The sequence below is a fragment of the Macaca nemestrina genome, chromosome 7 (genome assembly GCF_043159975.1).
Source record: "Macaca nemestrina isolate mMacNem1 chromosome 7, mMacNem.hap1, whole genome shotgun sequence".
Lineage (NCBI taxonomy): Eukaryota > Metazoa > Chordata > Mammalia > Primates > Cercopithecidae > Macaca > Macaca nemestrina.
The window spans coordinates 163,759,782-163,784,627 of NC_092131.1; the positions used below are offsets into that span (position 1 = coordinate 163,759,782).

The 24,846-nt window shown below is 38.4% G+C and overlaps 2 protein-coding genes across 3 annotated transcripts in view; both read right to left on the bottom strand.

Annotated features, from left to right (window-relative positions):
- Positions 1-410: 410 nt before the first annotated feature.
- LOC139355471 (uncharacterized) lies at positions 411-10,505 on the bottom strand. Its single transcript, XM_071067120.1, has 2 exons — positions 5,596-10,505; positions 411-3,277 (listed from the first exon to the last, which is right to left on the bottom strand). The coding sequence occupies exon 2, from the start codon at positions 1,923-1,925 to the stop codon at positions 411-413; it is 1,515 nt and encodes a 504-aa protein (XP_070923221.1). The 5' UTR covers positions 1,926-3,277; positions 5,596-10,505.
- Positions 10,506-15,950: 5,445 nt separating this feature from the next.
- Positions 15,951-24,846, bottom strand: part of LOC105492574 (sprouty related EVH1 domain containing 1) — a 103,564-nt gene continuing 94,668 nt past the window's right edge. For both annotated transcript variants that reach the window (XM_011759812.3, XM_011759809.3), the window contains one exon: positions 15,951-22,191. In XM_011759812.3, coding sequence (XP_011758114.1) covers positions 21,541-22,191 — 651 coding nt within the window. In that variant the 3' untranslated portion in view covers positions 15,951-21,540. The remainder of the gene's footprint in view (positions 22,192-24,846) is intronic.

A 24,846-nucleotide genomic window follows, 5' to 3' on the forward strand; every position in this document is an offset into this window, starting at 1 on the left:
GGGGGCTTTTGCTCTTGATGGAGTCGGTACTCATCTTCTAAGGTGACAGTCAGGATAGATATTGGCCTGTTTTGGGAATCAGTTATCTTGGGCCCTTCTGGCTCAAAGTGGATTTGGGCCCCCATTTTTGTCAGCAAGTCCCTCCCTAGTAGAGGGCAGGGGCTCTCTGGGATGACTAAGAAGGAATGGGAGACTTTTCCTGTTCCTAAGTCTAAAGTCCTCTAGGTTGTCCAGGGGTATTTTTTGATGCCTGTGGCCCCGTGCACCCAGGATGTTTTCTTAGACATTTTTCCAATTGGTTTGGTTAGGACTGAGCGTTCCGCCCCAGTATCGACCAAGAAGCGAACTGGGGACCCCTCCACTTGCAAAGTTACCCTGGGTTCGGGGAGGGGGTCCGAACCCCATCCTCCCTAGTCAGAGTCCTGGGTAACGAGTACGGAGGTAGGGTTAGCTGGTCTCCGTTTCTTTGGGCAGTCTTTAATCCAGTGGCCACGTTCCTTGCAATAAGCACACTGATCTTTTTCTAATCCTTGCCTAGAGCCTTGCTTTTTCTGCTTTCTGTTTTGGCCATTTCCTGCCTGGGGGAAAGCTGCTACTAAGACTTTGGTCATTTCTTTGGTTGCCTTGAACTGTTTTTCTTCTGGAGTATCCCTATTATTATAAACTCGCTGGGCCATCTGAAGGAGGTCCTGAATCTGCTTTCCCTCTAAACCTTCTAATTTCTGGAGTTTTCTTTTAATATCTGGTGTTGCCTGGTTTACAAAGGACATTACTACCGCTGCCTGATTTTCCGGTGCTTCCAGGTCCATAGGGGTAAACTGTCTGAAGGCTTCCATTAATCTCTCTAAATACACAGCGGGGCTTTCTGTCTTACCTTGTAACACAGAATATACTTTAGCCAAATTGGTGGGCTTGCGAGCTGCAGCCCGGAGACCCGCCATTAGAGTCTGGCGATAAATGAGCAGTCGTCCCCTACCTTCTGCCATGTTGTAGTCCCATCTGGGCCGGGTCAAAGGAAAAGCCACGTTAATGAGGTCAGGATTTGCAGTTGGCTGGCTGTCATCTCCTGGAACCAGCTTTCTGGCCTCAACTTGGATTCTTTCCCGCTCCTCCGTTGTGAACAGGATTCGGAGGAGCTGTTGACAGTCATCCCAGGTTGGCTGGTGAGTAAACATGACACTGTCTAACAACGAGGTTAGATCTTTGGGATTATCTGAGAACCGAGCATTTTGGGACTTCCAATTGTATAAATCACTGGTGGAAAAAGGCCAATACATGAGACGGGAGAGCCCGGTATCATCGAGCGATCCTATTTCTCTGAGAGGCAGGGCTACGGTGGAGTCAGGGAGTCGGGAAGCTTGGTCCCGCAGTAAGCGGCCTCGCGTTCGGCCGGCCAGCCCCCCCAGGTTACTTTCGCTCTCGGCTGCTTCCGCTTCTCGGTTTCCCTCTACGGAAGCACCACCCTGGGGGACTGGGTCCTGCGGGATAAGGTGCGGATATGGTGGGGGAAATGTGGGTTCTAACGTTAGGGGGTCCTGGCTGTCCGGCAGCACAGGGGCCGAGGGAGCAGAGGGAGTCCTTTGTCTTGTAGGTCGCGTTACTAGGACCTTGCAAGGCTCAAGGATGAATGGAGTTACCCAGGGCAGTGGGTTTTCCACAAGATCCTGCCACACTAGAATATAAGGAATTTGATCAGGATGTCCTGACTGCCCTGGCAGGAAAATCTTAGTTTTTACCTTAGTAATAATAGAGAGACAGAAAGTTCCTTCGGAGGGCCACCCTACGCCGAAAGAGGGCCATTCCGAACGGCAGAAAGTAACTAGCTTTCCTTTCTTTAGCTCTACGCTTAAGTTATGCCCCCGAGCCTTCACATCCTTAAAATTGGTAACAAGGAGTGAGAGCGGCGTGCTCTGGTTGTTGCCCATCTTTGGACTGCTCCTACAAAGAGAAGGGGGGACGAAAATGAGTGTGAAGCAGAGGGGAGTATCCGACAGGTCCGGTCCTGGAAGGGGAAGAAAAGGTTTTATGTTTCGTTTTGGGCTTACACTTAACACTTAACAATAACGGACAGACAGTAATAACGATGAGCATTCGCGAGCGCGTGTCGGACTTCCGACCTGAGTCAGACGGCGCAACCAAGGATGGAGGCCCCCAGATGGGCACTGGGGAACGTCTCCCACCAGTCCTGAGTGGCTGTCTTCTAGCGCGTCCGCCAAGACCGTGCCACTTACAGAACAGACCAATACAGATTACAGATTACGGATTTCGCGAAATTTCAGGGAGGCAGACAGAGACAAAGACAGAGACAGTGACAAAGCCGGCTTACCTACAGATTAAGATCCGTTGACTTGGGGGTCTGGTGGGCTTGGGGGAAATCCCGGACGAGCCCCCATTTGTTATGCCCAGACCGTTTATTCCCCGAAGAAGACCACCAGAGTCCAGAGTCAAAGCTAAGCAGCAAGGATCTTTATTACAGGTTCGAACCTGGAGCTCTCACTTGCTCGTGAAACGAGACGGGCAGGAGAGCTCCCCCACTGAGCTCCGAACAATGTTATATAGTCTAAGGAAAGTAGGCATAGAATCATTATACAAATTAGAGGTATGATTGGCTGGAGTTTGAACAAAGCGATTTGGCAAACTATGATTGGTTCCCGCCATTTCTGATATTTCAGTACAACCCTTGAGGCGGAAGAGCAGTTTTACACAAAGGCAGTTAATTATATTGCATCAGGTTGCACAACCAGTTTATGGCTATCTTGCTTAAACACACCTTGTGACCTGGCTATCTTACTTAAACATTCCTTATGACCTGGCCTCAGAAAGAAAAACATGTACTTACAGAACTTACAAAACCTCTGGTACGTGCAGAGATTAGAAAGCAGAACAAAGAGTTTAGCAACATCGGGGGGGGAAGGGAGGGTACGCATTTTTGTATCTTTGTGTCCTTTCAGTATCTGGGACCACAGGCGCCCGCCACCACGCCTGGCTAATTTTTTGTATTTTTAGTAGAGACGGGGTTTCACCACATTAGCCAGGATAGCCTCGATCTCCTGACCTCATGATCTGCCCACCTCAGCCTCCCAAAGTGCTGGGATTACAGGCGTGAGCCACCGCGCCCGGCCTATTTTCTCTACTTCTTTATTCCCTTAAAAATCTGTTCCGAACTTCTTCAGAGTAGGGACCCTAACACTAGGTAAATAAGTAATGTACCTTTTGTTCGAGGTAAGGGATGATAGCTCTCTTCACACATAGGTCTGTGCAAAACAGGCAGTAATATCTGATGAGTAAGATAATGAGAAGTACAGATGATTTTGTTGAGCCCAGGATAAAAATGACAAAAAAAAAAAAAAAAAAAAAATAGAAAGTAGCAGAGTGTCATGCATAGGAGGCAAAAGCAGCCCAATCAGGTGACGCATTCTAAGAAGATGGACGTCTAACTGCCTTGGAATGTGGCAGGGATAGGGCCCCCTCCCATCTCTGTGTTTCATTTATACTGTTTCCACATGTCTTTAAATAACATGTAGCCAATCATTCATTTATTCTGCAAATATTTAGTGAGCAGAGACACAAATCAAAATAAGGAGTACTCTGTGGGGCTGAAAGATAAACAATATTTAAATAACATTCTGTCCCTGCCCAAAGGAAAATTATACTTTTTAGGGAAGATTCAATATGTACATGAATAGGCTGCTCTGGATTGGGAATACAAAATTTTCTGTTGACCTCTTTCTTTTTACTGAGATTAGCTGGGGTAGAAGCCCTGGTTTGCTTGTAGTGATGATAGCCAAGGATCAAGAGGTTGGTATCTTTGTTTAAGAAAACATTTTAATGGGTTTTTTGTTGTTGTTATGCAAAGTTAGGTCCCGAGGTCAAGTGAGGAGAATGGTTTCCTAGTCTACTGTAAGAGGCTATCTCTTTTACGGACAGAAAAAATCTTTGCTTAATTCTGTTTTGCTATTTTAGTGGTTACTTTAGAGTTTGTAGTATGAATATTTATCAGTCTATCTTCAAGTGCTATTATAACATTTCACATATAGCCTAAGAACTTTATAATTCCGTTTCTCCCCTCCCAGTCTTTGGGCTATTATTGTCATGAATTTTATTTCTACATACGTTATAAAGCACATACTACTTTGTTTTTATTTTTAAACGTCAATATTCTTTTTAAAAGAATTAAATATGAGTAAAGTATTTATTTGCTCATATAGCTCACCTCCAGAGCTCTTCATTCCTTTCTTTAGATCCAGATTTCTACCTGGTGTCACTTCATTCTGGCTAAAATACTTTTTTTTTTTTTTTTTTTTTAACATTTATTGCAGTGAAGATCTGATGGTAATGACTCTTTCAGTTTTGTATAACTGAACAAGTCGTTATTTCATCTTTGCTTTCCAAATGTATTTTGGCTGGATACAGAACACTGACCTTGTTTATTTTTTCCTTGTTTATTTAATCAGTCTTGCCAAAGGTTTATCACTTTAGCTCGTCTTTTCAAAACCACTGTTTGATTCTGTTGGTTTTCTACCTTCTACGTTTATTTTCTAGTTTATTAAATTCCAATCTTATTTCCTTCCTTTACTTTCTTTTTTATTATGTTATTCTTTTTCTAACTTCTCACGATGAGTCTCATTAATTTCAATACATTATGCTTTTCTAATATTAACATTTAAAGCTATAATTTTTTTCTCTAAGTACTGTTTTGGCTATTCTTACATGTTTTGATATTCTATATCTGTGATTTTTATTACTGGTTCCAGTCTAAATAATCTCTAATTTTTATTATAAGTTCAAATGAGAACCACAAGTTATTTAGCAGTGTGTTTCTAATGTTCCTTATATATTTTTTCAAATTCCCTTTTTGTTCCCTAACATCATTCAGATCAGAGATGTGTCTCTAATCAATTTTTAAAAATGTACTGAAATTTGTTTTATGTCCCAGTATATAGTCAATTTTCTAAAAGTGTTTAAAAATATATTCTGCAATTTGGGGATATAATATGTGGTTATTAGATCAAGCTTATTAATTAAATAAGTAATAATCCTATGAACCCACAAAACGAAAACTGAAGATGAAGGCACAATCATTTATGTACTAATTTTACATCTCCATACTTGATTGCTTCTCAAGACTTTGTGTTTACATATTGAAGTCCCTATTCGATATCTCCACTTGGGTGTCTAATAGTCCCCTCAGGTGTGTTATGGCCTCACCATTGCTATTCCCACTAAGACTTTCTCCTTCCCCAGGCTCACTTACATCAACATCTCTCCAGATTTAAGGTCAAGGATTATACTCTTTCACTGATTTCCACCTCCCACGCCGTTTATTCCATTACGAAGTCCTGTTGAAGCGGCCTTCAAAACATATGTAGAATCTGTCCCTTTCTTTTCATCATCTGATCCAAAGCAAAAAACCCTAAGACTACTTTAATCATCTCATCATTGGCCTTCCTGCTTTTTGTTTTGTCTCCCTCTTCCCCAAGCAATTCTCCACATAGTTGCCAGAGTAATCTTTTACAATTGTAAATGATAAAATGCCATTCCCTAGGTAAAACCCTTCAATTATTTCCTCTTGCACCTAGAATAAAAACTCCTTACCTTGGTGTACGATGCCTACATAATCTCGCTTCTGACAATCTCTCCCATGTTCACTCTGCTCCTATCCTAGTCTTCTATCTCTTCTTGAAACCCATAAAGTTTCTTTCCACCTGAGGCCTGCATTAGACAAAACAGGGTAGGTTATGCTACTGTAATACACAATCCTGAAACCCCATGAAGTATCCAGTGGGACCAGGCAGCTCTCCAGCTCAACTGCTGTCCATAAGGGGACCCAGTAATTCAGGCTGCCTCAGCCTTGTGGTTTCACCATCTCAGTATGAGGCTTCATCTGTGATTGTTGTGGTAGAAGAAGAAAGTACGAGCAGATCTTACATCAGCCTGCAAATTTTTGTATCACTTTGTCTCATAACCTATTTTCCAGAACCTATTTTCCAGAAGTAACTACCTATAACCCCACAGGTAGGAAAGCATAATCCTCCTGTATGCCAAGATGGAGAGCCGAGCCCAATATGAGTACAAATCTCCACCACAGAATGGTTTCCTGTTCCTACAATGAGCTTCCCTCTAATTTTCACATGGCTGGCTCCCTATTGACATGCAGGTCTCATCTCAGAAGTCACCTTCTTAGGCTGTCATTGGCCACCCAGGTGTTCTTTGTTTCAATTAAGTATTTAATTTTCTGTATATAACTTGCAACATTCTGATTTGGTTGTATTTTTTTGTTTATTGAATACCCTCTCCCTCATCTAGAATGTAAGCCCCATGAAAGCAGATAACTTATTTGCTTTGCTTACTCTGAAGTCCCCAGACTTTCAGTATTTGTTAAATAATTTAATAAAACAATTATTCAGAAATGCAAATATCACCCTCTCTCTCTCTCCTTCTCCTTCTGCTTCTCTCTCTCCTTAATGAATTTTTATAATCTTCAGGATAAAGTTTAAACTTTCTGACATGAAATACAAATCTTCATATTTGTAACAACTGGTTACCTTTCATTTCATCCCCAGGGGCTGGTGCTTGGGGATACAGTAGTGTAGAATCTCCAGCTTCATATCCTGCCCTTCTCTTCCCAGTACTCAGGGTTAAAGTCATATCAACAACCTAAGGCAGCCAACAAATTCCATTTTCTTTAGACAGATCCTTTTTAAATTTATTAAGTGAGGATGGAGGCAGATTAATACAAAATGTACAAAAAAAGAGATTCACATTCTAATTTGCCTGCTCGGCTAAAGCCAAATCAATGTTCTAAAATAATTCAGTTAAGTGTTTATCACTTATATTTGGATAGGGCTAGATTGAGCTGCTGAAACAAAAACAACAAAACTCCAAAGTACCATGAGCTTAACATAACAGGGGTATATTTCTTATTCAGGCAAAGTCCAGTGAAATTCAGGTTGTCCTCCTCCATCTTGTAGCTACGCCAGCTATTCATGACCATTAAGATTTTGCAGAAGGGCAAAAAAGACAAAGTCACGCTAGTTCTTAACTGTCTGTCCTCAAATGTGAGCTCTCACTATTCTTTAAATTATGTTGGCTAGAAGTAGTCATGCAGCCTCAACATATTCTAGGGGAAGCTTGGAGAGGTAGAGAAGCATATGAATACTAGAAAAGCACTAGCAATCTCTATTTTAATCAGGCCATCAACTATTCCTTTGATTCTTTCCATCTACTAACAAAGACTTCTTAACTGGAATCAGGCTCCTCAGACTAGACCCTAACCTTGGGCTCTGTCCTTAGCCCACTTAGTTCAGTTTTGGCAAGAATCCTGCTGGAACGGTTTAATGAAAATCCCCCTTCTGATATACGATCAATTTTCTCATACTACCCCCCCGCCCTTGATATCTTATCTCTCTGGTCTGCCTTCAGCAAGGATCTTGTCAAGTTTGTTTAGCCACAGTCTCCCTTACCCTGATGTTTCCTTATAGAAATTTTCTGTCCGCTGCCTCCCATGCTACTCCTTGGCTATAAATCCCTGCTTGTCCTGGATATATTCAGAACTGAGTCCAATTTCTCTTCCTTACTGCAAAATCCCCATTGCTATAGTTCCTACCTCTATCACAGTAGTTCTGAATGAAGTCTGCTTTACCATTTTAACAAGCATCTGAATTTTTCTTTAACACCACACTAAAACACATTTGATCGATTCCCAGGGGAGACAACCTGAAGTACCATTCTATTGTTGCAGTCAGCTTAACAGTCTGGACCTGTGTATTTCTCATCTTTCAGACATGGTTCTTCTCCATAGATTTACGAGCCAAGAGTCAACTTACTGGTCCACTTCTCCAACATATCCCATATACACTGCTACAGCAAGAACAGGATAACTGTAATAGAAAACTCTCACTCAAAAAAAGGAAGAACAGTAGATATAAAGCAATTAATCGTCCATAGCAATTCTAAAATTCCACTCAGGAGACAACAGGAAGGTCTCTTACCCTGAAAGTGAGAAAGAATCCTTGATTCATCCCTAATTCTGCTCAGAACATTTCCTTTATCCATTGCTGTGACCCATTGCTTTGGCTTCTGAGGGGTATATTAGTTTTTTTGGAGCTGTTGGAACAAATTACCAAAATTTTAACTAACACTCTTTCTAGAGGTTTAAAGTCTGAAACTTGAATACCTTGGACTGAAATCAAGGTATCAGCAAGGCTGTGCTCTGTCTGGAAACTCTAGGTAGGGGAGAATCTGTTCTTTCCTTCTCCAGATTCTGGTGGCGGCCAACATTCCTTGGTTTGTGACTACAACCCTTGTCTTCAGGCCAGCATCTTCAAATCTCCCTGTTCTGTCTTTATATTGATTTTTGTGTGTGTCACCTCATGCTTGTAAGATGTGTCTGCTCTTCCTTATAAGAACATATGAAATTATTATATTTAGGGTCCACCTGAATACTCCAGGACAATCTCTCCAACTCAAAATCCTTGGTCACACCTGCAAAAGCTGCTTTCTGATACAAGGTAACATTTACAGGTTCCAAAGATTAGGACTTGTTATCTTTAGGGGCCATTATTCAGCCTACTACAGGAGCTAATTCCATTTTTCTTACCCTCAGTAACTATCTGAACTGGGCCTTTGGAGAGTATACAGCTTTCTAAGCTTGCTTCTTACTGGAGGAAATTTAGTGGTCCAGGGTGGGTCTTATGCCTTGAACATCACTTTTCCAGAGTTCTTGTTCTTGATTCCACTTTCTCTTGTAATTTTCTAAATCAGACAACTTCTTGAGAGACAAAGGTAAATTTGAAAATTAGATAAAACTACTGTTAATAAATAATAATTTCAAATAGCCAAGGCAATCCTAAGGAAAAAGAACAAAGCTGGAGATAACATGCTACCTGACTTCAAACTATACTACAGGGCTACAGTAACCAAAACAGCATGGTACTGGTATAAAAACAAACACATAGACCAATGGAACAGAATACACAGCCCAAACATAAGGCTGCATACCTATGACTATCTGATCTTCAACAAAGCTGACAAAAACAAGCAATGGGAAAGGACTCTCTATTCAATAAATGGTGCTGAGATAACTGGCTAGCCGTATGCAGAAGACTGAAACTGGACCCTTTCTTTGCACCATACACAAAATCTGGACCCTTTCTTTGCATCATACACAAAAATTAACTCAAGATGGATTAAAGACTTAAACGTAAAACCCAAAACTATAAAACCTTGGAAGACAACCTAGGCAATACCATGCTGGATGTAGAAATGGTAGACAACCTAGGCAATATCATTCTTTGTCCGTTGGGCAAAGGATTTCATGATGAAGACACCAAAAGCAATTGCAACAAGAGCAAAAATTGATAAATGGGATCTAATTAAACTAAAGAGCTGCACAGCAAAAGAAACTATCAACAGAGTAAATAGCTTACAGAATGGGAGAAAATTTTGCAAACTATGCATCTAACAAAGGTCTAATCTCCAGCATCTATAAGGAACTTAAACAAATTTACAGGAAAAAACAACCCCATTAAAAGTGAGCAAAGGAAAAGAACATTTTTCAAAAGAAGACACACATGTGGCCAAAAAGCATATGGAAAGAAAGCTCTACATCAGTTATCATTAGAGAAATGCAAATCAAAACCACAATGAGATACCATCTCACATCAGTCAGGATGGTTATTCTTAAAAAGTCAAAAACTAACATGCTGGTGAGGTTCCAGAGAAAAAGGAATACTTATACACTGTTGGTGGTGGGAATGTAAATTAGTTAAACTATTTTGGAAAACTGTGGTGATTCCTCAAAAACCTAAAAACAGAAATACCATTCAACCCAGCAATCTTGTTACTGGATATATACCCAAAGGAATATAAGTTGTTCTGTTATAAAGACAGGTGCACGCATATGTTCACTGCAGTGCTATTCACGATAGCAAAGACATGGAATTAATCTTAATGTTCACTAGTGGTAGACCGGATAAAGGAAATGTGGTACATATACACCATGGAATACTACACAGCCATAAAAAAGAATGACATCATCTCCTTTGCAGGAACATAAATGGAGCTGGAGGCCATTATTCTTAGCAAACTAAGAGAAACAGAAACCCAAATGCTGCATGTCTCACTTACAAGTGGGAGCGAAATGATGAGAACACATGGATACGAAGAGGGGAACAACAGACACTGGGGCCTATCAGAGTGTGGAGGGTGGGAGGAGAAAGAGAATCAGGAAAAATAATTAATGGATACTAAGCTGAATACCTGGATGACAAAATAATCTGTACAACAAAACCCCAGGACACAAATTTACCTACATAACAAACCGGCACATGCACCCCTGAACTTAAAAGTTAAATTAAAAAATAGAAATAAAATAGATAGGGCTGGGTGCGGTGGCTCACACCTGTAATTCCAGTACTTTGGGAGGCTGAGGCGGGTGGATCATGAGGACAGGAGATCAAGACCATCTTGGCTAACACAGTAAAACCCCATCTCTACTTAAAAAAAAAAAAAAAAAAGCCAGGCATGGTGGCAGGCACCTGTAGTACCAGCTACTTGGGTGGCTGAGGCAGGAGAATGGCATGAACCCAGGAGGCGGAGCTTGCAGTGAGCCGTGATTGCGCCACTGCACTCCAGCCTGGGCGATAGAGCAAGATTCCAACTCAAAAATAAATAAATAAATAAATAAAATATAGTAATTTATTCCTGGTTAAAAACATCATACATTATTCGGTTTGCTTTTACTAAAAATTAAGTGGAGAAAATTAAAAGACTAACAAAAGTATTCATATTAAAACTATTGGATTTTAAATACTTAAGAGGAAATAGTTTCTAATAAGATACACACAGGTTAAACCTATGTCATCAGAAGTAGAGATAACTTTAATCAACTGCAGATCAAACTACAGAGTAATGGGTAAGTGCCAGCATTTGCTAAGCACAATGGACTTAATGCTGCCCCATTACAAGGAAGCAAATAAAAGCCTCTTTGTTAGAATATAAGGCATTGCAGAAACATGCTACAGAGGCTCACACTGACCTTCTAGTTAGTCATTTTCTTTCTAAAATTTTCTAAGTATAGACTTAACATCTTTAAGTGGCTTTGATATTGATGGGCATCATGAAACTAATCTCACAGTCAGTCCTTCAAAAATTTAGTGTACTTAATGTTACTTATGGGTAAGACAGGTCAGTGAGTGTAACAGAAAATGCACAGTGAGAGAAAATACAAAGACAGAAATTCGAAGGGAAAAAAGAGACAATGCAGGTTGAGCAAAAACAGTTAATAGAAATAAAAGCAGACAGACCAGGGATTTCAGAAGGGGACAATGGAGACGAACCCCACAGGAGTAGAATGGAAGCCAGGAAAGAATGGGAAGCAGATAGACCAGGGTTTGAAATTTAGCTCTCACACTTAAGAACACAGCTAAGTTTCTCAATTTTTATTGCCTTGTTTCATGTGTGAAATGGAAGTAATCATGCCTACATTACAAAGGTATTGAGTAATTAAATAATATATGTGAATGTGTTCAACACATTGTCTGGTACCTGATAGGCATACAATAAATGTTAAATTCTCTTTCCTCATTACTTGTGCACAAAATACAAGTAGGAAGGAAAGGAGAATAAGGAAAATAATTGTCCAATTAAGAAAAAACCTAACAATTAATCCTAAAACTATGATAATGGAAAAGACGAATATTCAGTGAACATAATGAATCTTTCTAAAAATAAAAGACCCTGAGGTAAGCGAGTAGAAGTAGGAAAGCTGTTACAGAGGTATAGGCAAGAGATCATTGAACCTTGGACTGAGATGGCAGTGGTGCCCATGGTAAGAAGTATTCAGGATTGAAATCTATTTTTAAGTTGAATCTCTTGTTGAAGGTCTGTATTTAAAACATGAAACAAAAAGACAAACTCTCTGAATAACTGGGTGAATTATGATCATTTGTTAAAATAAAGCATCCTGGAGGTAAAGCAGGTTTGGAGGGGAAAATCAGGAATTCTGTTTTGGCCTCATTAAAACTGAAATGCCAATGAGACATCCAGTAGGTATGTATGTCAAGTAGAAGATCTAAATGTGGATACCACAAACATGAATATGGCATTTAAGTCTCTAAGCAGGGAGTATTGCTAGAGTGAGTTTATTGCTGCACCCTGAAGATTCCAACTTGTAGTGCTTAGAGGAGGGACAAGTGAAATCTGAGGAAACAAGGATAGTGTAGCATCAAGGAAGAATGTGCCAAAAGTTGCTCAGTGAGGTGAGGTCTAAAAAAATCTATCACATTTAGACATGTGGAGGCAGTCGGGGAACCCTGTGGAGAGCATTTCAGTGGAATGCTTAGGACAAAGCCTCAGGTAAGACAATACCAACCCAACAAGATCTGAAACCAGTATTGGGCTTTCTTTCCTTTTAAAAGGCCAAACAACAGATTGTGAAATTATCCAGTTGAAAATCTTCCAGTGGATTCCTATTACCCTCAGAACAAAAGCTGAACTCTTTACCATGATTTCCAGGTTCCCAGAAAATCTGGCAGTTGCTGTCTTACCTCCATCCAAGACCAGCCTCACCCAGACCTTCCAGCCCTACTAGCTTTTGCTCTTCATTAAGAAGCCAAGTTCCCTTCTATTAAGAGCCTTTGCATTCACTCTTCCCCAACCTGCATGGTTACTTCCCCATTTATATGCATAGCCTTCCCTGACTACTGTATATAAAACCCTGTCTCCTTGGGAGGCCGAGGCGGGCAGAGCACCTGAGGTCAGGAGATCAAGACCAGCCTGACCAACATGGAGAAACCCTATCTCTAGTAAAAATACAAAAATTAGCCAGGCGTGGTGGTGCATGCCTGTAATCCCAGCTACTTGGGAGGCTGAGGCAGGAGAATTGCTTGAACCTGGGACGCAGAGGTTGTGGTGAGCCGATATTGCGCCACTTCACTCCAGCCTAGGCAACAAGAGCAAAAAACTCCGTCTTTTTAAAAAAAAAAAAAAAACCTCCTCCACATCCTTTAGGTAGTCAACCTTACCTGGAGTTTCCTTTTTCCTATGAAACAAATCTGCACTAGGTAGGCTATCTCTGATCTTGCTTTGGCCAAAAGTGAGTTGGAAAAGGCAAAGAAAATCTTTTGAATACAGGTTCACGTGTTTATAGAGCTACTGACTTACTTATAATGCTACCAGCGGTAAGATTCCAGTGGTTTCCAGTAAGGGACTCTTTCATTCACCTATGCGCTAAGAAAAAACCCACAACAAATAATACGTTTAAATTACTTAGAAAAAATAATGGGTTTGAGGAAAAGTGAAAATAAAGTTTAAAGGTTACCATTTCTGTAAGTTTGTACTCTACAGTTCAACTTAGTCTTAATTCTCTAGTTGGTCCTGCGTCCTGAAGTGTTCCCTTCAAGTCACCATCATCTGATTCTGCAATCCCACTGTAAACCATTTTTAGATTTTGTCTAGATCTGGGAATATCTCAATCTGAAGATCACTTTTTAGTTACAGTATGAAGTACTTTCACCTTCTTAATCACATTTAAAATACAGACTACCTATTAAAAATAATGGCATCCCAGTGATTCATTCAATGCCTACTTTCTAATGTCAATAGTGAGAAGACTTCTACTAAGATAGTTATAGCGGGGATAGAACATGGACAGGCTCGAGGGATACTTAAGAAATAGAACTGTAGGAAATTGAGAACCAATAGTGAAAACTAAGGGGAAATGATAAAATAAAGATGAAGGCCAGGTGCAGTGGCTCATGCCTGTAATCCCAGCACTTTGGGAGGCCGAGGCGGGTGGATCCCTTGAGCTCAGGAGTTTGAAACCAGCTAGGACAACATAGAGAGACTTTGTTTCTACTAAAAAAAAAAAAAAAAATCTAATGACCTGGTTTCTGGCTTAGCCAACTGGATAGGCAGTGGTGTCACCTCAAGGCAGAGAAGAAAAAAAAGTTTGAAGAATGGGGGAAATCATGAAGTCAGTTTTGGGCATATTGAATTTAAGGTACTTGCAAGAAATGTATTTTAGGCAGTTATGGATATAGAGTTGAGTGTAGGTTGTGTTACTGTGTATGTTAAGTGAATGACAACCTTGCACTAATATCTAAACCTTCTTGGATCCATTACTACATTTATAAAATGAGGGTGTCGTACTGATCTGATCTTTAGGATGCTTCTTAGCCCTAAAACTTCTGTGAATTAACTTTATCATTTTAAGTAATTTGGTTTGGATCCCCATTTTCTTCTTAGACTCCAGAGTAACATGTTATTATTAGCACTTTAGTTCAGCAGTTTTAAACAAAAACTATTAACCAGTTAGAAGCTTGCAAATTCATACAACTTTGTTTTCTCTTAAATTTTAAGGGATTGTGAAACATTTGCTTTCCCTACCAACGGAAGATATATATTCAAGCTTGCTGGAACTTCTTGGGATGAATACAAGAATTTTTAAAGAAAATGTATAATATACTCATGAAAATTTCTTCTCCACGAATTCTTCCTCTCATAGATTTGGAGAAGTTGGAGAAACATTACTTTTATTAATAGAAAAAGAGGGGAGAGGAAAATGTGGAGTACAAAACATGGGGTTTATGTTTGGCAAGAAAAATAAATCTATAAGAAGATGTATCACAATACATTTTAAAAGGAAAAAACCAGCATTTAAATTGATGCCTTACAACTGGCAATACAAAACTAAATAATAGAAATGAAAGACAGGTTTAAATTAAATTTTAACTTAAATTTTATTATTGAGTTAATAGTCTTGACATTTCAATACTGAATATTCTGGAATTTGTCCTCCTTTCTTCCTAATTGCACATAGCATCTTGGTAATTATAAATTATTTCCAGGTTAACAGAACCAGTAATTTTGAGAGAAGAGAGAATACTAATCTAATCGTCTGAAGCATGTTTAAGTAGTAGTCCTGGCCGGATGCGGTGGCTCATGCCAGTCATCTCAGCACTTTCGGGAGGCCAAAGTAGAATTGGTTGAGCCCAGGAGTTCAAAAACTAGCTTGGGTAACACAGCAACACCTTGTCTCTACAAAAAAACACAAAAATTAGCTGGGTGTGGTGGCAATTGTTGTGGTTCCAGCTACTTGGGAGGCTGAGGCGAAAAGGTTGTTTGAGCCTGGGAGGTCAAGTTTGCAGTGTAATGTGATTACTCACTGTACTCCAGCCTGGGCACAGGGTGAGACTGTGTCTCCAAAATAAAAAAAAGTAGTCCTGACAATAAATGCAACTTTGGTTCCCAAAACAGGCTCTATGGAATAACCGATAGATGAATAGCTCATCTTTTCGGAGGGGGGGGGGAGTGAGGGGAGGTCGGAAGAGTACTGTATACATGGCTCATTTTAGCGCATTGTTTCCTAGTGTCTCAAGGAGAAGTATTGCTGCTTTGATGAAAATGAATCCCTCCAATAAACCTGCAATTGAGCAAAATGAACAATTCCGCAAACTGAACTATGTATGTTTTTAGTGCTTCCCATTGAATCAGCTCACAACTAACAATCTTGAAGCATTATCACAATTATTCTCCAATTTAAAAAATTTCCATGCCATACTGTGGATCACATACCACAACTCAGTGAGATAGGGGGCCCAGAAATGGACAAGGGAAGAGTAGAAATTAGGAAACTATTCCTTTATAAAACAAAATTACTCCAGCTTAAAACAACAGAATTTCATTTTAACAGAATGATTATTTTATGAAATACATCTGTAACTCCTGTAAGAGAAAGCTGAAACCGCATCGGGAAGAAAAGCCTATGCTGTGGAGTCCATGTGTTTCAGACCTCGTGCCTCTATGTAATCCGATATTTTGACCTTTTGAAGCCCAAATCTCTTCCTTAGAAAAATGAGGAAGATAATACTTACAAGGTTATTTGAGGATTAAAAGTAATCATGTATAAAATATATTATGTAACAAAAATAAAGACAAAAGAAACAATATTTCAACTGTGATTTTGTTAGACTTTTATTATGAATGTATTTTTTAAACCATCATTTCAGATCTCACTAAAACTGCAAATCTTAGAGCAGTCAAATTTAGAGAGACTGACTACAGTTTTCATACCATTGATGTTGATGTCTTTTTCTTTAAGGAGCATTATGTGCATGACACTTCTATTGAAAGCCAAGCTAGAACCCTAGTTTCAATTTCCCTGTTATAAAAGCTATTCTACTTACTTGTGGGTGTTAACTTGATGTGAAGAATGTAAAGCGAATTCTGAAAAACCTGTAAATAAGCACATGAGACTACATTTCATAATTAATAGTAAAGATACAGTTACTCCTTGATTTTTCAAATAAACTATAATATAGTAATCCAACTTATTCTGGTGTTGAGATACACTATAATTTTTGATTACTGTCCTAATAACCTTTCATTTAGATTATTCGCTAGTTTTTATTTATATTGTAAGGTAAGTAAAACCATGAAACTGACTTGAATATAAAAAAATCAGTAGTCTTGGGTTAAACATTTGCCACTTAAGGTCATTAGCTTAGCTGCGACATGTCACCAAACCAATAAATATAACATTATTAGGTAAGAGACTTAAAAAAAATCTGAATTAAGGATGAACAAATGTTATTAAGATGAACTATATGTGAACTTTCAGTTTAAAAATATACTTTTAAAGAACAGAATTATCAAAAGCTTCCATTTTTACTACTTTCTCCTCCAGTAATTATCTCTTATGTGATAATTTGATAAGCTCTAGGAGAATAAGAAAAAGTCCTTTTAGAATTCATGATAGGTTTAATCAGGTAATTCCAGGAGGGAAAAAAAACCATTAAAATAAAATCTTATGATAATCATCTGGTATGTCCAATGACATGGGTATGATGTAACAAAAATGGTTACAAACTTATAATGTATTATTTACATTATATACTCAAAACTATCAAGCTAGTTAACTGTATCTGAGGAGACACATTATGACATAAACAGTTTTTCATTGTTCATTAGAAAGAATGCAGTCAAGCTTTTAATGGAAATAATATACAAGTGAGGCACTTTTGAGGTCAGAAATAGAAAGCAAACGACACTACACACTGGAAATGTTCACAAAAATCTATGTGTATTTTTAATACAAAGACTTTTCAACTCGTTTATTCTTGAAAAATTTCAAAACTAACAACTGATGCAATTTAAGAAGCTTTCAGGAATAATGGCTAACATTTCAGTGTACCAAAGCATATGAACGTCTTATAACCACCTGGCTGCTAGGCAAACAGTACCTAATACCTTAAAGCCTTTTTGTTTTTCTTTTGGTTTATGTAAATCACCTCAGGTTGTGTTTGTTTTAAAGAAATTCATTCTTTATGTCTGTCTCACTGCAAAAGACCTCATGGTGCTATTATCATGATTTATAGACTTTTTTAGTGCAACAATAGTGCCAGTTTCTAGTGCTTCCTCTTACACTTTAAAATGTGATCATGGAAGTCAAATCAAGAATGAGCATAATAATTAGTAAAGAATCCTTGCTTTTCAGGTAACTAAAGTTTTCTAAGTTTTATGCGGAAAAAATGTTACACTTGCTTAATGTACCTCTTAATGCACCTCTGGGCTACAATTAAAAACCCAATTTAACACATATTTCCAAGTGTAATCACAAAATCGAACATAAATTTCAACACAAGAAATATCCTTAAAATTCTTTACATTGACCATTTAGAGGAAAGCACATTTCCTGTCTCTAGAGACTTACATGCGTATTAAGAAACATTTCTGTGCCATTTAATTAAGGGGGCAAGGGAGAGGAAAAAGAAAAGAAAAAGCAAGACTTACCCAAGATACCAGATGGCACTACACACATGAATTGAAAGTGCATTTACATTACTTCAAAAGCTCATTTTAGGCACTGCTGAATAACCAATGAAAATACGTAGTTCAAGTTTTTCCCTTTAAATTCTAACCCCACCCCATCATCATCTCAGAAACATACACACGGCTGGGGGCAGGGGCTCACACCTGTAATCCCAGCATTTTGGGAGGCCGAGGCGGGTGGATCACCTAAGGTGAGGAGTTCGAGTCCAGCCTGGCCAACATGGTGAAACCCCATCTCTACTAAAAATATAAAAACTTAGCTGGGCATGGTGGTGGGCACCTGTAATCCCAGCTACTTGGGAGGCTGAGGCAGGAGAATTGCTTGAACCCAGGGGGCAGAGGTTGCAGTGAGCTGAGATTGCACCATTGCACTCCAGCCTGAGCAACAAAAGTGAAACTCCGTCTCAAAAAAACCAGAAAGAAACGTACACACACACTCTTTCTGAAGTTGTCATGATAAAATACAGGTGTGATTATGTTTTTCCATGTTTTGAGAATTATTTTTAAAAATTCTCCCTGACTGGCAGAAGGAGGAAAAAAATACCATTTTGGTAATGGCTTTTGAGAGTTAAAGCAACTGGTTCTATAAATGCCTCAGTACATCCATTAAGTTTGATTGCCAGTCCCAAATATCAATATTTTAAAACAGGATATGTAAGAAAAAAGTGCTTAAAATCTTTCAGCAAGCCAACAAGACACATTAGGAAAATAACCATTTTACAATTCATTTGAGATAGTTCTTATTCCTGGTTTCCCTGGTAGAGGTGGTCACCATATAAATAGCCCTTTAATGGTAGTAGTGATGAACCCTGTCAGATCCCTATTGCCATCTCATGTCTCTGGCCTGGAAATCATCCAGTAGGTGGTGCTGAAGCTCCACACGACATACTTCTTCAGAAATCAAATGATGTCCCTTTTCAAGCCAGGAAAAATATCATTTAAGAATTATCAGTTCTGAACAAAACAAGTTCATCGGACCAGTCTTGCTTGTCATACCATCTAGATGATTCCATTTTCAATCCTATTACTGAAGCAGCTGTCTTGAGCCATCTGCTTATATCAGACAAAAACAAAGAAAAGTTTTAGAGGAAAAGCCAATTGGCAGTGCTGAATCTGTACAGAGAATGAGAAAATGTTCCTGAAGGTGCCTATACACATGTTTAAGAATCAGTGATTTAAACTACCCATTTGCTTTCACAAAGGAATTCTAATTTACTCAAAAGAAAATTTCCACATAGGGATTCAGAGAACATTATATCATCAGTTAGTCTTGTAGACTGATTTAGAAACTGGGTATGTTAACTATAAAGATCCAAGGTAAAATAAAAACCATTTCATCACCATAGTTTTTAATGAAGAAACTTGTTTAAAATTGTAAAGGAAAAAATGGGAATGGGACGGCAAAATCTTAGCAGCAAAGTGGTTAAACAAATTGAAAATATTAATGCACAAACATTAAAATATTAAAGCATATATGTTGCATATAAAATACAGTACAGAACCAGGAGTTGCACTATACTGATTAGTGCTTAACAGAAGAAATGATTAAATTTGTTCCTCCCAGAAGTATATACACAGTTCATTTCCACAGCATTTTCCTATAGAGCCAGCAAGTTATTTTCTTCAGTAATTCACACCTTGATCAAACCTGAATTATAAACTTAGCACTTACAAATATGAAAATTCATTCACAAGGAAAAACAGTATTTCCATTTCACCAATAAAAATTTTGAAAGTTAACAGTCTATTCTAGGAAACCAAGCTTAGCTGAAAACTTCAGGGATGAAGATCATCTGTTGTAGCAGCATTCAAATATATAAACAGTAAAAATAAGACTTAAAACTGCTGCTACAGTGTCATGTTTTGGATTTAGTTCATCCAATTGATTTTTAGTACAAAACTAGAAATACCCTCTTCTTCATAACATCTATAGTTATCAATATACTTTTCTTCTTTTCAATGTGAAATAATACTTCAAGATGATCTATATACACAATGTTGTCAGTTCAAGCTGTCATATAAATATAAATGCTTTCTTAAAAAAAGTATTTTACAGACAGATAGTGTTATATACATTGTTCCGTTTGATCTGGGGCAAAAGAAAAAAGCTAACACAAGCTTAAGTGTGATATATAAAAAGAACGATACATAAATGATGTTTAAAAACCTGCATAGAAAATGAGCTTCAAATGGTAGTGTGATTTTAATTTTTATCACCTCTGAAACTTCAAGCCATTAAAAAAAAGGCACACTTCTCAACTTTATCCCTCTAAGGGAATGTTCTTAAAGAACCCTTTCCTTGGTTAGAGTTTTAATGTAACACTTAAGAAAACAACAACAAAAACAAAAACAGACAATCTGACTTCAAGGTACTTTAAGGTTTGTTGGAACATTTATCCAACTATTTTGTAAATTAAACATCCAGTAATATAATGCTCTGCAAAAGAAATACATTTATATGTACAAGATACTTCATTTACAATGTTGGATTAAATACTTTCCTGGGATAGTTTAGCACACATTTTAACATAAAATAATTTTGCTTTTGGCCAGTTTAAATAAAAATAAAATGTAACTGATAAAAAGTTATCATTGTTATGTAAATAATAAGCACTGAGGATTAAGCTAAAAAATTAGTAACACAGCTGAACATATTCTGGTTTAGCAGAATGATAAATGAAGATCTCAAGAGGAAGCTTTTACACTGACTATCCAGTCAAACTTTCTGCCTTGTAAAACATTTGTAAATGCAATATAATTTTTTGAAGGAGGAAACTCTGAAAGAAAACAACTTGCTGGTTGAATACCACAAAAACAACTAAAAAACTTCACTTTTTTTGTTTGTTTACTCAGTCTTTTTATATAAAAATAAGTGTTACGTTCCCATCAAAACATTAGACAATTACATCTGTGCTTTAAAAAAAAAGTTGGTCACTCAAGGCTATTAGAGTATTTTTAAGGATTTTAGATTACCAGAATGTACAGATATAACGCAATATAAATTGTAGCCAAAGAGAAATAAGGATGACAATATCAAATCATTCACATGGAATAAAAACATTATTAACTAGATGAGTTAAATATTCAAAATATATGGAATGTGACAGTAGATATACATATATATATATATCTACTTCAGAACTAGGAAGGGGAAGAAAAGTTTAATATGTAATAATTCGTACCTTACATTTAGTTAAATATAAACATTTGTTATTTATACATAAAACTGTTTTCAAAAAACAACTAATAAATGATTTAGTTGCACTTGTTTCACTTCTTGTAATTGCCAAGTGTTAACTTTTCTTAAATTGAAATCAACTGTCCCCTAGTGCACTTTTATTTTTAGTTCATGTCCTAATAAATTCAAACCTTTAAAAGTCCCATCACCTAATGCATAAATATACAAAAATGCCAAAAAATTAATCCCTTTTAGTTGGATCATATTTTATGCTGACTTTTTATAGCCAAATAACCAGAAATGGTTTCCTTCTGCAAATACTCTACAACCTGTAACAAAATACGCCATGCACTCAAGGGAAAAGTTAGGCATGGCGTGAAACGCCAAGAACTGATGAGTTCTGCTTCCTCCATGTGTGGCCCCAGTGATACCAGGCAAGATTCCATATTGCTTGCCAAAAGCTTCCACAAATCCAAGTTAGCTAATTCCTGGAAACAAAGATTTTAAGCTCATTTTGGCACTGGACCATTTCATCCAGCAGCTTTATGTTTCCCACCACAGCAACCACATGCCTCACCACAGCGATGGCACATTCTCAAAGGGACGTAGCAGCACATACATGGTACAATGAAAGACAAAGCTACCAGGGCTAACCATCGCAAGCAGAACTTGTCGTCGCTAGTGTCACATGAACAGGGATCAGAAAAATCTCCCTCTGAGTCTGACATACAATGATACAACATGCTCTCTGCACAGAGCATGCAACTAACTTGATATATGCATCTTTTAATAGGGTCTGGAGCATCCTGACATTTTCCCCTGACATTTTCTTCATGATTAAACCTTTCCTGGCAGTATACGCAGCGAGAACGTTCACCGTCCTCTTTTCTTCGTTTTGACTTCTTAATTTTTAATGAGGAAGGCTGCGTCTTAAATACCACAGAGTCTTTAGGTGAACTTAACTTAGTCTCCTCCCCACAAGAGTACAGATAGTCTGATTTTTTACTGTCTGGTTTAGAAAACTGAATACTGGAATCAGCATCATCTCTTTCCAAGTCATTTTTCCACATGTCAGGATGTCTGTAGTCTGCATAGCGACGTATTAAGATATCTCGAGGGTTTATTCTGACAATCTCATCCTCATCTTGAAAGCTGACATGTCTGATTGATTTTAAAGGGACCTAAAAAAGAAACAGATAAAAACTGCAATGAGGGCTATGATGCTTAATTTTATGTGTCACCTTGGTGGGGCCACAGTGTCCAGATATTTGTTCAAATATTATTCTGGATGTTTCCATGATATGTTTTTGGGATGAGATCTACATTTCAATTGGTGGACTATAAGCAAAGCACAGTACCTTCTGTGATGTAGGTGGACCTCATGAAATCCACTGAAGGCTTTACTAGAACTAAGGCTGAGCTCCCCCTGAGCAAGAAGAAATTCTGCCAGCAGGGTGCCTCTGGACTCAGACTACAACTATTTCTTGGGTCTCCAGACAGCCTACCCTGCAGGTTTTGGATCTGTACCTCTACTATTGCATGAGCCATTTCCTTAAAATAAAATCCGTCCGCCCGTCCCTCTGTCAGTCCCTCCGTCCGTCCGTCCGTCCGTCCCTCCCTCCATCCATCCCTCCGTCCGCCCGCCCGCCCATCTGTCTGTCCGTACGCCCGCCCGTCCGTCCGTCCATCCGTCCATCCATCCATCTATCCTGTTGGTTCTACTCTGGAAAACCTTGACTAATACTGATTTTAGTGTCAGTATTAGTCAAAGTGTGGTGTCACTCTAACAAATACCTAAAAATGTGGAAATGGTTTTGGAACTGGGTAATGGGTAGAGGTGGAAAGTATTTTGAGATGCATGTTAGAAAGAGCCTTGAAGAGACTGTTGCTTCTAAATATGGACTTTAAAAGTGATTCTGGTAAGATCTCAGACGGAAATGAAGAACATGTTTTGGACACTGGAAGGAAGGCAACCTGTGTTATAAAGCAGCAAATAACCTGGCTAAATTGTGTTCTTGTGTTTTTTGGAAAGTAGAACTTGTGAGTGATTAACCTAAATATTTAGCAGATATTTCTAAGCAAAGTGTTGAAGGTGTAGTCTAGTTTTTCCTTGCTGCTTATAGTAACATTCGAGAGGAGAGAGAGAAATTGAAAGAAGAAACTGTTAAGCAAAAAGGAAGAGAACATGAAGATTTGATACGTTCTACGTCTATCCATTTGCAATAAAATGAGAAAGCATGTTCAGAGAGAATATCTAGGGTGTGGTTGGACAATCATATGGTAAAACGAAATGCTGTCAATCTGGATTGAAGGGGACAGAGTCAGGACAAAATGAAGGAAGACTGTTGGACTTCTGGAATTCTACAGGACAGGCCAAGGAAGTAATGTGAAATATGACTATCTTTCAAGAAAAGGGAAGAATGAGCCTGAAGGCAGGCAGTTCCAGAGGGTGGGGTCAATTCCTCAGTGTCAGTGGGCCAGGCTTTAGCGGCCCAGAGCCCTGGGGGCAATGCTGACACCTATAGCTGAGAGGGTGGGGCTACCATTCCAGCGGGCCCAGAGGGCAGAACATTAAAACTAAAAGGATTATTCTTAATCCTAAAATCTTTTTAAAAAAATCTTAAAATATTTTAAAAGGTTTAAAAATCTAATGGAATTATTGTAAGGTTTTGGAATTGCTTGGGACCCATGACATCTTTCTTCCATTCAACTTCTCACTTTTTGAATAGGAATGCCTATCCTGTACCTTTCCTATCATGATATTCTCTAACCTATCCTATCATAGTATTTGTACTATGAAATTACAAATTTCACAGGTTCATAGCTGAAGACGAATTTTGCCTCAAGATATAAGTACCTCGCCTTACCCACACTTGATTGAAAGATGTTATTTGAATGAGATTTGGGTCTTAAGAGTTGATACTGGAATGGGTTATGTCTTTGGGGCTGTTGGGATGAGGATGAATGTATTTTGCATGTGAGAAGGGTGTGAATCTGGGGACAAAGGACAAAATGTTATGGTCTGACTTATGTCCTCTTCAAATTCATATGTTGAGGCCCTAGCCTCCAGTAATGTGACTGTATTTGGAGACAGAGCCTTTTAAGAGGTGACTAAATTAAAATGTGGCCCTTAGGAGAGACTTTAATCCAATCTGACTGTTTTCTTTATGAAGAAATTTGGACACACAGAGAAAGACACCAGGGATGTATGTGCAGAGGAAAGACCATGTGAGGGCAAAGTGAAAAGGCAGCTACCTGCAAGCCAAGAAGAAAGTACTCAGAAGAAACCAAACCTACCAACAACTTTGATCTTGGACTTCTAAGAATTTTAAGAGAATAAATTTCTGTTGTTGAAGCTACCCAGTCTGTAGTATTTTGTTGTGGGAGTCCTAGCAAATTAATACAAAGACATACATGTTTATAGCTTTGGTACACAAAAAGTCTCTGAAAAATGATGTAAAATATCCCTACCTCCACAACCCTTCTGGGAAGGTTGGCTCTTTGAGGCCAAAGAACAAAATTAAGTCTTTTGACCCCTTCCATCATCCATAAATGCAGGCTTCTAACTAGACAAATTTGTATCTTTAGCTCCAGTTCCTGGACATAGTGACTAGTCTACTACAAGTAAGCATCTGACTCAGTTTGGGGTACACTTCTGTTCCCCAGATATATGGAATTAGGGTTAAAAAATTTTTAGGTCTGAGCTAAAGGTGGGATGACAGATACAGTTTATTAAATTAACAATATATAATTCTTTTTGGTTCTATCTGACGAAAAGCTCCAGCAATCTTTTAGACTCGAATGAGAAGTTTGGAAAGTTTTTAACTAATGGCGTT